This window comes from Leucoraja erinacea, chromosome 7 (assembly GCF_028641065.1).
Source record: "Leucoraja erinacea ecotype New England chromosome 7, Leri_hhj_1, whole genome shotgun sequence".
NCBI lineage: Eukaryota > Metazoa > Chordata > Chondrichthyes > Rajiformes > Rajidae > Leucoraja > Leucoraja erinaceus.
In genome coordinates this window covers 4,046,882-4,059,838 of record NC_073383.1, presented here as the reverse complement: position 1 = coordinate 4,059,838, position 12,957 = coordinate 4,046,882, and the positions used below count along the sequence as shown (strand labels likewise).

The following is a 12,957-nucleotide window of genomic DNA, read 5'->3' as shown; positions in this document are numbered from 1 at the left end:
TCCTAAGTATTTAAATTTTTCTGTACCTATTTTAAAGGGGAATTTCAAAAGATGTGTTGAGTCTTTCGGTTTTAACATAATTTCGACATAATTTCACTTTTGTTCCAATTTATTCTGTATCCTGAGAAAGATCCGAAATCCTCGATTAGGTTTAATATGTTTGGTATACTGATTTGGGGTTTTGTGATATATAGTAATACATCGTCTGCGTATAAGGATATTTTGTTATTTGAATGTTTTGTATTATACCCGTAGATGTCAGAATGTGTTCTAATTTTTTCAGCTAAAGGTTCAATTACCAGAGCGAATAATAGCGGTGATAATGAACACCCTTGTCTATTGCCCCTTGTTAATTGGAATTTCGTAGATAGTATATTATTAGTTAATATTCTAGCCGTGGGTTTGTTATATAATAATTTTATCCATGCGATGAAGCTCTCTCCCATTTGAATTTTTTTGCAATACTTTAAACATATAATCCCATTCTACTTGATCAAACGCTTTTTCTGCGTCTCTTTTCCCTTGTAAGTAATGCGCATTCTGGCCAGATAAAAAACGCCACATCTAACATCTTTGACTCCATAGAGAATCTGTCTTGTCTGTTCAAACTTTCTTCTCTTTTGAACGATCTCAAAGGGATAATCCCGCAGGAGTTTGATAGTGTCTTGTCCAAAGGTCATCTTCACTCCATATTTGATTTTTTTCATCAGGTCCTCAAGTGCTGAAATGTCCCGAAGTTTGACTATGATCTGTCGTGGGTGGGCTGGATCTGCTTGTGCTCTTGGCTTAAATCTCGGTACTCGATGTGCCACTTCAATGTCCGGTTCCACAGGTAGATTGACTACCTGTTTGATTAGGTTGGCAGTGAACCCACGAGCGTTGTCCCCTTCTGCCCCTTCTGTTACTCCCAGTATTCGTAGATTTTGGCGTCGTGAGCGAGCTTCAAGATCAAGGCATTTATCTGAAACTTTCGCCAGTTGACTCTTGAGGCTGTCCATTTCTAGCTTCATTCCCTGCATATCTTCAGCGATTTGTTCAACCACTGTTTCCATGTCTTTTATTTCAGTTCCATGTGAAGAAACAATTACATTCACAGCCTCAAACTTCTTCTCAGTTTCTTCTTCGCCTCTCTTCATGCACATCCTCAATTCGTTTTTGTATAATACCAATACAGTCAATAATTTTTTGATTACCAGCATTAATGTTTGCCATATTTTCCATTGATTTAACATTCATATTTTCCATACTTTCCAACATTTTTGAGTTTCCAGCCTCAATATCCTTTCTCAAATCTCTTACCGAGCTCTTTATCTCCTCCATTTCATTTTTCTCCTTAGTAGCCATCTCAGTCTTGGATCTTGTAGCCATTCCAGAATCCACTTCAGAGGTCTGTTCTTCAGTTTTCTGTGTTTTCAGCAGTTTTGAGATGTTTCTCTGAGGGCTCTGAGCTGGAGACGTTTTTTTCATTTAAAATGCTTTTCCCTCCGTTTTAAATTGCAGCGCTTACTGATGACGTCATCAGCGCGACGTCCCGGGGCTCCGGTGAGTTTTTGAATCGGTCCCGACTTCCAAACACAATTTTAACGCGAAAAATCGCGTTTCCACAGGAGCGGAGCTAAAAGTTGCGACTGCTAGCCTAGCATGGTGCAACCCGAAGTGTTCTATCTTTTTCTTAAAGCTCAAATAAAATGAAGCAGTACAAAAAATGTATTAAGATATATGTGTTGTGTAGTAATAAAAACAATTAAAAAAAATATACCCTGCTTGAAATAGAATTTCAAGGATTAGCCGTGAGTCAACTACCAGCCCACCAGCTGTGAGTGAGTTGCCAGCACAACAGGCTTGATTGACTGAGACGCCAGCCCAATAATCCATTTGGTGCACAATTTGCATACTAGCCCTCTGGAAACCAGTCCCTTCAGCCCACAACACCCATACTAGCGCTCCAGAAATCCCCCCCCCCCCCCAACTGGCCACCAATATTAGAATTGGTGGAGAGGTGGAATATTGCGTTGGATGACAAGCTCTCCTGTGTGACCCAACTTCGTCTAGTAATTTTATAAATTTAGTCAAGGTAGACACTGCCTGGGCTACACTCAGCTACCAAATCTTCTACATTCTGCTGGAAGGAAAATACGTTCAGCACGACAGTGCAGACAGGTAAGGAGATCCGATAAAAAGGCACAGATTTGAACAATGATGTCTACGTCACTGAATCCAGCAAATCATTGGGATTACAAGCAAATCATAAGGAATTTAATAAAATATCTACAAGAGTCAAGTCAAGAGTGTTTTATTGTCATATGTGCCAGACGGGACAATGAAATTCTTGCTTGCTGCTGCACAACAGAATATGTGAATATGTAAACGTTGTATATAATGAGAAAAAAAAAGAACAAGTTCACTAGATGCTGAGACTTAATATATTGTTTTAAGCGGAGAAATGATGGCAAAGATGGACACAAAATGCTGGAGTAACTCAACGGGACAGACAGCATCTCTGGATAGAAGGAATGGGTGATGTTTCGGGTACAGTCTCTTCTTCAGAGTGAGCAACGATGATATCTTTGAGAGAGCAGTATAAGATGCCTCTCACAGCCTGCTATTTGGTTCAAGAGGCAGAATCATGAACATGCAAGTGAAACAAATAAAAGCCTTGTCCCACAGTGCGAGTTCACCCAAGAGCTCTCCTGAGTTTTAAAAAAATCAAAACTCTTGGTAAGCACATAGAATGAACGTAGCCGGTGCGTCAGAGCTTGGGACGTCTCCTAGCGCTAACGGCAGGTACTCGAGAAACTATGTAACTTATGAAGATTTTTCAACATGTTGAAAAATGTCCACGAGTAAAATATACTCGGGATGTAAAAATTTGATACTTTTTAACACTTAGTCATACCATAGTAGCTCGTGAGTTTACCGTAGTGGCTCGTGAGTTTACCGTAGTGGCCCGTGCGTTTACCAGAGTAGGACCTGGTGTCCTATATCACTATTGTATGTTCATGATGGAAATAAGAATACTCAGTATATTCATTACCTTTGAATTGTAGTTTTGTGTAATCCTCCCATAATTTCTGAGTTCCATTTCACAATATCTATCAGACATACAGAATGTTACAAGGTAATATCTTGCCCAAACTCAGTTGTATCTTTCTATCTCAATAAATATCACAAAATATGCCATTGTTTCAGCCACATTATGACAAAATATAGAATGTAGGTTATTTGTATTCAGTCACCCCATCCCAGAAACAACAGTACTTAAAGAAGAACATTTGTTTTACTAATTTACAAGCATGTACCATACATAGTCCGTTGCATGTGGCCTCACTGTGGCAATGAAAGAAGCCCAGAACAGAAAGCTCAGGTCCGTGTGGGAATGGGGTGGAGAGTTAAAATGGTTAGCAACCGGGAGATCCAGTATGCCTTGGCGCATCGAGGGCAAGAGTTCAGCAAAACGGTCGCCATGCCGAGGCTTCGACTTGCCGATGTAAACGGGGCCATATCAGGAACGTTGAATGCAGTAGATGAGGTTAGAGGTAGTGCATGTGAACCTCTGTCTCACCTGGAAGGGTTATTGGGGATACCTGGATGGAGGCGAGGGAGGAGATATAGGGTCAGGTGTTGCATCTCCTGTGGATGCAGGGGAAAGTACAATGGGGAAGCATTAGTTTGGGTGGGAAGGGATGAGTGAACCTAGGATTTTCAATGGAATTAGTACCAGTGGAAGCGGCAAGGGGTGGGGATGGGAAGATGTGACTGGTGGTGAGATCATGTTAAAGATGATGGAAATGTTGGAGAATGATGTGTTGGATAAAGGTGTGTTTTTTACATGAAGGAATTTTTCTTTTTTTCATGTACTAAGCATTCTAGTGAAATGAGACTCTCTCATTTCATCACCAGTATTAACATCCGATTTAGAAGAAGAAACTGTCGTGTGGAGATTCCTGCATTGGTGTGAGATTATCCCAACTTTGGGACAAATACTATCACTGCTCTGACATGGCAATTCCATTTCTCATACAACTCAGCTTCAGTCTCTCAATCAGTATTAGCTATTTATTTACATTTACTATTAAACTTAGTAAGAGTTTCATATCATAAGCCCACACTCGAGAGATGATAGGTTGGTTGAAACAGCCTAAAGTAATTGACAATCATCGTGGCACAATGGTGCAGCCCCGGGTTCGATCCCGACTACGGGTGCTGTCTGTACGGAGTTTTTATGTTCTCCCGGTGACCTGCGTGGGTTTTCTCTGAGAGCGTCAGTTTCCTCCCACACTCCAAAGCCATACAGGTTTGTAGGTTAATTGGCTTGGTATAAATGTAAATTGTCCCTAGTGTGTGAAGGATAGTGTTAGTGTGCGGGTCGGTGCGGACTCGGTGGGCCGAAGGGTCTGTTTTCATGCTGTATCCCTAAACTAAACTAAAGATAGCGGAGAAATGGGATTTAAACACCAGAAGCTTTGAGTTGGGTTGGAATCCGTCAACTGTTGGCAAATTATATTGCAATTAGTTATTGCATCTCCTCTTACTGACAACCTCTAATTAATTGGAAACCAAGTTCATCAAAACAAAACTAGCACTCATGATTCAAAGCTGAATATTTTATTTGGAAAGATGCAACACAGAAAGCATTCCAATTTTATGATTTTTAGATGTCTAATTCAGAAATTACTCTTCCAGGCATTTACAGTTTAAACAGAAAAGTTGAAAGATGTTCCATGAACTGAGAACCACGCTCCTCTGACAACAACATGTAATCAAATAGAATGAGACTAAGTCACAGAGTACATAACTTCCATAGAATACACTCATAATGAAGCCATTGGTGATCTAATGCAAATTAAGACATACATGCTGTTTTTTTTTAGTGTTTTATCAAATATCCAGAGAATAGATTAGTTTTACATTTGTAATTGCAGCAATCACTAAACCACTACATTTTTTTTATCATGACGTCACAAATATCATGATAATTCTACTGATTAACCTATTTGAAGTAGAACCAATTCCTTTGTCAGAAATCACTGTACGTCTGGGTATAATGCAGAACTTGAAGGTGGCAAATTATCAACCAGCAGATCCACACAGGCTCAGCCATCTGGAACGTTAGTCCTTTGTCTATGAAAGAAAGAAAAATAAATGGGTATGTTCACATGTTAGAAATATCACTGGCAACTTGAATTCAGCTCACAGCTTGTTTCCAAACATGGTTCTAAGATGGGATGAGGCAGGAGGACCTGGGGCCAGTTTGGGGATTGAAAACACATTTAAAAATATTTTTAGAAACCTATTAGAATGAACAGAGAGCATTGGAAACATCATTAAGAGGACACGGGTTTAAGGTGAAGGGGAAAAGATTTAATAGGAATCTGAGGGGTAACTTTTTCACACAAATGATGGTGGGTGTATGGAACAAGCTGCCAGAGAAGGGAGCTGAGGTAGGGATTATCCCAATGTTTAAAACCAGTTAGACAGGTACATGGATCGGACAGGTTTGGAGGGATATGGTAGAAATGCGGGAAGGTGGGACTAGTGGAGCTGGGACATGTTGGCCGGTGTGGGCAGGTTGTGCCGAAGGGCCTGTTTCCACACTGTATCACTCTATGACTAAGATCTGTGAAGACAAAAGACAGATTATGATGCCTCGAGTGGTGCAAAATAGTAAGATTAAACTAGAATTTACCAGTTTGAAGTTTGATCTTTATTTTATGAGGAGTTACGATGAGGGATTACGTGAAGACCCCGCCAGCACGCATGCGCGACATTCTTCAAAGCAGCGGTGTGGAATCACAGAAAACACAGTAATTGAAATAAACATAGTAAAGATAAGGAGAACTAGGATACCAGTTGACCTTTATAATTGAGGGTGGGAGCGGAGGGCACGTAATCCCTCATCGTAACTCCTCATAAAATAAAGATCAAACTTCAAACAGGTAAGTTCTCGTTTAATCTTACTATTTTACTTCAGAGTCACGTGAGTGACTACGTGAAGATTTTAAAGCTCTGCGATTTCAAACCGTGTAACAGTCCATGCTTCACTCACTGCTGAAGTCATCCAAGGGAGGAAGTATGTTATCGTAATCAAACATGGATCAGTTTTTTTTTTAAACAATAACAATATTTATGTTAAACAAAGAAAAATAACGCTCCCCCGGGCTTAAATTATATATTTGCAGAATTTAAAATCCTCTCTGCAAATAATACAGGTTTAACAATCGGCTTTTTATAAAATGTTTGGAAAGTTCTTTCCATGGACCAGCCAGGATATGGTCCAATGGCACGTCCATATTCTTAGCCGCCGATGTAGCTGTTGCCCTGGTGGAGTGAGATGTAAAGATGTCAGTATCCATCCCAGCAGCTCCCAATACCTGTCTGAACCATCTAGAGATGGTTTGTACCGACACCCGACCATGTGGCATTTTGTAACTTGGTCAGCTGATATGACCATGTTGTCCAGTCTGAGAAGGTGTAGGGACTGGACCCTTTGGGCTGAGACTAAAGCCATCAGCATTACCGTTTTCAAGGTGAGCTGTTCCAGAGTGAGGGATCTGGCTGGTGACCATCCCCTTAGAAATGACAGGATGACACTGACGTCCCAGATCTGGGTGCACCTTGGTCTAGGGGGGTTGGTATTAAACATAGAAACATAGAAATTAGGTGCAGGAGTTGGCCATTCAGCCCTTCGAGCCTGCACCGCCATTCAATATGATCATGGCTGATCATCCAACTCAGTATCCCGTACCTGCCTTCTCTCCATACCCCCTGATCCCCTTAGCCACAAGGGCCACATCTAACTCCCTCATAAATATAGCCAATGAATTGGCCTCGACTACCCTCTGCGGCAAAGAGCTCCAGAGATTCACCACTCTCTGTGTGAAAAAAGTTCTTCTCTTCTCGGTTTTAAAGGATTTCCCCCTTATCCTTAAGCTGTGACCCCTTGTCCTGGACTTCCCCAACATCGGGAACAATCTTCCTGCATCTAGCCTGTCCAACCCCATAAGACCCCTTATAAGTTTCTATAAGATCCCCTCTCAATCTCCTAAATTCTAGAGAGTATAAACCAAGTCTATCCAGTCTTTCTTCATAAGACAGTCCTGACATCCCAGGAATCAGTCTGGTGAACCTTTTCTCCCTGTGGGCTGCATGCTAAACTGGCGGCATACTTTTTTGAACTAATTCAATTTTGTATCCCTGAATATTTTGTAGTATATAATTGTCGAGAGTGATAACCCTCCATGCTTCTAAAAACAGGTGTAACCTCCCCCCTGTTAGTAAAGGCCCTGCACCTTTTATGTTCTGGAAGGAACCAGTCCCACCTACCTCCATTGTTACCGGTAGAATATTCATTTCTTGGGTCTCTGGCTCTTAATCTGTTGAGGTGTTGCTGTGTGGGGTTGTCGCATCTTCCATGGGGCCCTGTCCTAAAAAAGACTTTCGGGGATGGTATGCGGGCCCCATGCTTTCACCAGTACCATGTTGTAGACGCCTACTGGTGGATGCGTAGGGGTGCTGACATCTGGGTTGCGTGGTCTTGCTCGTTCCGGGGCCTGCTCTCATGAGTTCAAGTGCTTTAGACTACTCATCCAGATCTTTTGCCTGCTTTGGCAGGTCTTTACCAAATAGCAGGATTTGTGGTTGTGAGGTCGGCGTTTTGCACAACCCTGCAAATTTGGGGTTGAGGGCAGGTCTTATGGCTTCTTTCAATAAGTTGTTGATTTCATACTATGTATTACACAGCAGAGCCAGGGTGTCTTGTTGGTTATTCGTCATTTCCACACCATCCACGGAACGAGCGTATGAAGTTAAGGCTGACGTCAGGAGCTTCAGAATATTTTGGAGTTTCTTGGGTTCGAATGCCCAGCCCAATGCACCCCCAGATTTGGCTCTTGACAGCTGGTACATTGAGCGATATACAATTCTCCGGCGGCGTTTATAATTCTAACGCCTCATTGACTACCTGTTCTTGGAGTGGGTTGAAGGAAAGGTAGTCATAGAAACATAGAAACATAGAAATTAGGTGCAGGAGTAGGCCATTTGGCCCTTCGAGCCTGCACCGCCATTCAATATGATCATGGCTGATCATCCAACTCAGTATCCCGTGCCTGCCTTCTCTCCATACCCCCTGATCCCCTTAGCCACAAGGGCCACATCTAACTCCCTCTTAAATATAGCCAATGAACTGGCCTCAACTACCCTCTGTGGCAGAGAGTTCCAGAGATTCATCACTCTGTGTGTGAAAAAAGTCAATGCTAGCCGGCAGTTTAGGCTGCAACGGCTGTCCCGCTCGTGGTGTTACGGCGTAGCGGTTTACCACTCCCAGCAGCTCTTCCTGTTCCTGCACCCCCAGCATACTGCTGTTGGCTTCAGCCAAAGACCCCTCTTCTTGACCTGCCCAGCCCTGGTCACCAACGCTCCCCTCTGCTGAGGGAGATGCGATGGCCAGTGCTGGATATTGCACTATGGCGGGTGTGCTTGCACTCCCTTGGCGGGCTTGCCCCATCTCCCGGTGCAAATCCCACTGGAGCATTTGCTCCATTAGCCGCTCCATGCGGCCCAAATGGTTACCTTTGCCGCTCTCGGGTGGTTAGTCTTCCGGACCGGACTCATCGGAGTAAACTGGCTTCTGTTTTGCCTTGCCTCCAACCCGCTGCGGTGGTTCGAGCTGAGCAGCTTGCGGCATTGGGCTCGGCTCTACAGAAATTTTGTCGGTGACTATGGACCGCAGCGAGTGCGGTCCAGGTGCCGCCGGTCGCCCCCCACTGCTGGAACCCTCCTGGGCCATCGCAGTGGGACGGGGTGTGACCTTCTTTGTTTGTCTGCCCTTGTTCATGTTCTCTATGAAGACAAATCACAACAAGGGTTTTTTCAAATACGACCTCAGAATAAGTTTTACTTACCTGGAGGTCCCGTTTCAAACTCTGTTGCGGGAGAGCTCGTTCTCCCGCCCGTCGCTGTTGCATTGCGTGAGACGCTATGTAGCGCATGCGTGCTGGCGGGGTCTTCACGTAGTCACTCACGTGACTCCGAAGTAAAATCCTTGCTTCGAAATGAAAGATGACTTACTTATATTTCCAGCAGTCTCTCTCTATTTGGTAAATGAGGGAGCAAGTGATTACCCAAGAATACAAAAAGAGGAAGATACATTTCTACTGCCTTCTGTCTTTAATCATAATTATTATTTTCAGTTTCCAACTAAATACTTCAACCCCCTTCTATAAAATAGGAAAAAAAATAGTGTACAAATACCTCTAGCAGATTATTCCACAACTTCCACGGCCACAGTTTTCATGATTTGCTGGAGTTGATGCTGAATGTTGACCAAGCCCTTGGTGCTTTTCACAGGAAAGGCTAAAGCGGGGGAGTAGGCCAATGGCTCCAGTACCATTTCATCGGCCTCCTTTAGGCCTATCCCAAATAGCACGATTCCAAGCTTCCTTAATTTATCTGCCTGCTGTGAAATATCATCGTTCGACTTCCCGCAAGTGAGGAGAACTAGAATCTGTGGAATAGCATTACCAATCCTGCTTCCCGCTGAGCTGGTGAATACCTCGTGCATGACGTGGTCCAGTGCCTGACCGATGTTGATTTTCTTGCCCCGCTTCAGTTTGAGTTTCTTGATAGCAACCATAACTTTCTTCTTGGTCGCATGAGAATTCAGAAAGAATTCGGTACGTGGATTCTCGCTGAATTGTACCACTCCGAATTGAACTTTCCCCACTCCAACGTCAAAACCTTCCACTATCTTTGCCATAAACTTACGAACAACTTTAAATCCTTTTCCAAGTTTAGCAGAACCATCAATGAGAAAAACAATATCTCTTCTGTCGACACCTGAAACAAGGTAAGGGTCAATTGTTGAAGCATTTTCAGGTGAACCAAATTGCTGGATTACATTGCATGTCGGAAGGAACTGCAGATGCTGGTTTAAATCGAAGATAGACACAAAATGCTGGAGTAACTCAGCTGGACAGGCAGCATCTCTGGAGAGAAAGAATGGGTGATGTTTCGGGTTGAGACGCTTCTTCAGAATTAAGTCCCACTGAATGACTCCAACATTTTATGTCTATCTTTGCTGGAGTATATTGTTCTTCGCTCAATTCACAATGGTAAAGGGCCTGTCCCACTTGGCCATCATTTGCGCGTCACGCAGATGGCACGTGAAGATTTTGTACATCACAAAATCCCGTGTCACTGCCTATGTCATCACGCACCATGCGTGCGTAATGCACACCATGCGAGCATCACGTGCGTGTCACGACACGCGCGTCATACGTCATGATGCGTAAATGATGTCGCGTAAATTACCCGCAAATGACGGCCAAGTGGGACAGGCCCTTTAATGGTTCAGCACCAGTCATTTGCATGTGTGTACAAAGGATTATAGAGAATATGCAGCTCAGTTCAGCCAGTCTAGGTCAGTACTTGTCCTTCACTTTCTCCTCATTTCTGCTGCTCTTTAAGGCACATTTTAATGTCAAGTCACAAGTCAAGTCACATTTATTTATATAGCACATTTAAAAAACAACTCTCGTTGGCCAAAGTGCTTTACATTTGTTATAAGAATAGTATAAACAAACAAACCACACACATATATACATATAGCCCTCGCTCAGTGGACGTCAGGAAAGGCTTGGGAGTATAGCTATGTTTTTAGCCTTGACTTATAGGGGTCGATGGAGGGGACAGTTCTGATGGGAAGGGGGATGCTGTTCCACAATCAAGGAGCTGAACCGCAAAGGCGCGGTCGCCCCTGAGCTTATGCCTAGACCGCGGGATATTCAGCAGCCCCAAGTCGGCCGATCTGAGGGACCTGGAGGTGGAGTGGTGGGTGAGAAGACTTTTAATGTAGGAGGGTGACAAGCCCATTGAGGGCTTTGTGCCATACATTAGTAAACATGTGAAGATTTTGCAGAACACCACCAGTTTCAGAAACACCTACTTGCCCACAACTATCTGGTACTTGAACTGAAGATAGACCCTGAATGCTGGAGTAACTCAGCGGCGCAGGAAGCATCTCAGGAGAAAAGGAATAGTTGACATTTCAGGTCGGAACCCTTCTGCAGACTGAAAGATAGAGGCCAGAACACAACAGGGCTGTCAACACATGGCCTTAGGAAGGGTGGAGTCCATAATGGCCCATTGTTGGCTGAGGGAGATATGTGAACGACAGGGATGCAAATATTGGAATAAGTAGGAACACCTAGGGTGGGGAAGATGGGGGGGGGGGGAGGGAAAGGAGTACAGGGGTTACTTCAAATGAGAGAAATCAACGTTCATATGTTAGAGGTGCTGTTCCTCCAATTTGCATGTGGTCTCACTTTAACAGTGGAGGAAGCCCACGTCAGTATGAGAGGGGAGTTCAAACTGGGGGGTTGTATAGACCAAGGCAGACTGAGCTTAAGTGCTCAGTGACACAATCGGCAAGTCTACGCTTGGTCTTGCTGACATATAGGAGCTCACACCGGAGGCACCAGATACAGTAGTTGAGGTTGAAGGAGGTGCAAGTGAACCTCTGTCTCACCTGAAAGCCCTGTCAGGGTCCCTGGATGAAGTTGAGGGAGGAGGTATAAGGGCAGGTGTTGCATCTCTTGCGGTTGCAGGGGAAAGTACCTTGAGAAGGGTGGTTTGGGTGTGAAGGATGTGAGTTGAACAGGGGATTGAGTCTTTGCAGGAGGCAGGGTGGGGATGTGTAGTCTTGATAGCTGTGGGAGTCAGTAAGTTTCTAATAGACATCAGTCGATAGTCTATCTCCTGTGATGGAGACCGTGAGACCAAGAAAGGGGAGGGAGGTATCGGAGATAGTCCAGGTGAATTTGAGTGCAGGATGGAAATTGGTCATGAAATCAATGAAGTCCATGAGATCTGCATGAGTACAGGAGGTAGCACCGATATAGTCATCAATGTAGAGGCTGGTAGGTTAATTGGCTTGGTATAAGTGTAAATTGTCCCTAGTGTGTGTAGGATAGTGTTAACGGGTGGCAAGCTCAGGAAAAGAATCAGGAAGTCATGTTGCAGCTTTATAGAACTCTGGGTAGTCTTCATTTGGGTTATCGTGTACAGGTCCGATTTGGTGGGCCAAGTACAGGAAGGATTTGGAACATTTGAAGAGGGTGCAACGAGGTTTATCAGAAAATGTGACTGAAGGGTGCATTAATGCATTTCGTTGTCTCTGTACTGTACACTGACAATGACAATTAAAATTGAATCTGAATCTGAATCTGAACCCGAAACGTCATCCATCCATGTTTTCCAGAGATGCTGCCTGACCTGTTCAGTTACTCCAGCACATTATGTCTTTCTCTGTAAACCAGCATCTGCAGTTCCTTGTGTTAAAGTTTAACAGAATATTTTTTGGATTAGAGGGTATTCGCTGTTAGGAGAGGTTCGACAGTTGTTTTCTATGAGGCACCAAAGGTGAAAACCAGACTTGATAGAAGTAAATAATATAACAAGGTATTGTATTTAATTCACGTGTTTAATCAATAATGATTTATTATTAATGTTGAATGTTTTATGTGTCATTCCTAACTGTCACTGTATGTTGTAGTCACTTGCGGGCAGAGCACCAAGGCAAATTCCTTGTATGTGAATACTTGGCCAATAAAATTATTAATTCAATTCAGTTCAATCAGAACAATTTGCCAAGGGGGAATTGCCAAGGACCATAGCTTTACTCTCAGAGAGGTTATGTTTATAGATGATGTGCTGGCAAGGTTTTTACACAGAGTGGTGAGTGCCTGGAATGCACTGTCAGGATAGTGGCATTTAAGAGGCTTTTAGATCGGCGCATGGAATTGCAGGCACTGGGCCGATATAAGAGATTAGTTTAACATAGCACCAGACCTTATGGGTTAAAGGTGCCTATCCCTGTCCTGTACTATGTTCTAAGTGGGCTGGTGTACATGTCTGTATCAATATTGGTGAAATACTGTCCTCCCCAGATGTTGTATTCGG

General features: G+C 43.5%; 1 protein-coding gene across 1 annotated transcript in view; it reads right to left on the bottom strand.

Moving 5' to 3' along the window:
- Positions 1-4,589: 4,589 nt before the first annotated feature.
- The window catches only part of LOC129698547 (collagen alpha-3(VI) chain-like), a 130,244-nt gene continuing 121,876 nt past the window's right edge, over positions 4,590-12,957 (bottom strand). Inside the window, exons 9-10 of the mRNA XM_055637626.1 lie at positions 9,250-9,834; positions 4,590-5,121 (exon numbers count right to left, since the gene is read on the bottom strand). Of these exons, the coding sequence (XP_055493601.1) occupies positions 9,260-9,834 (575 nt within the window). The 3' untranslated portion in view covers positions 4,590-5,121; positions 9,250-9,259. The remainder of the gene's footprint in view (positions 5,122-9,249; positions 9,835-12,957) is intronic.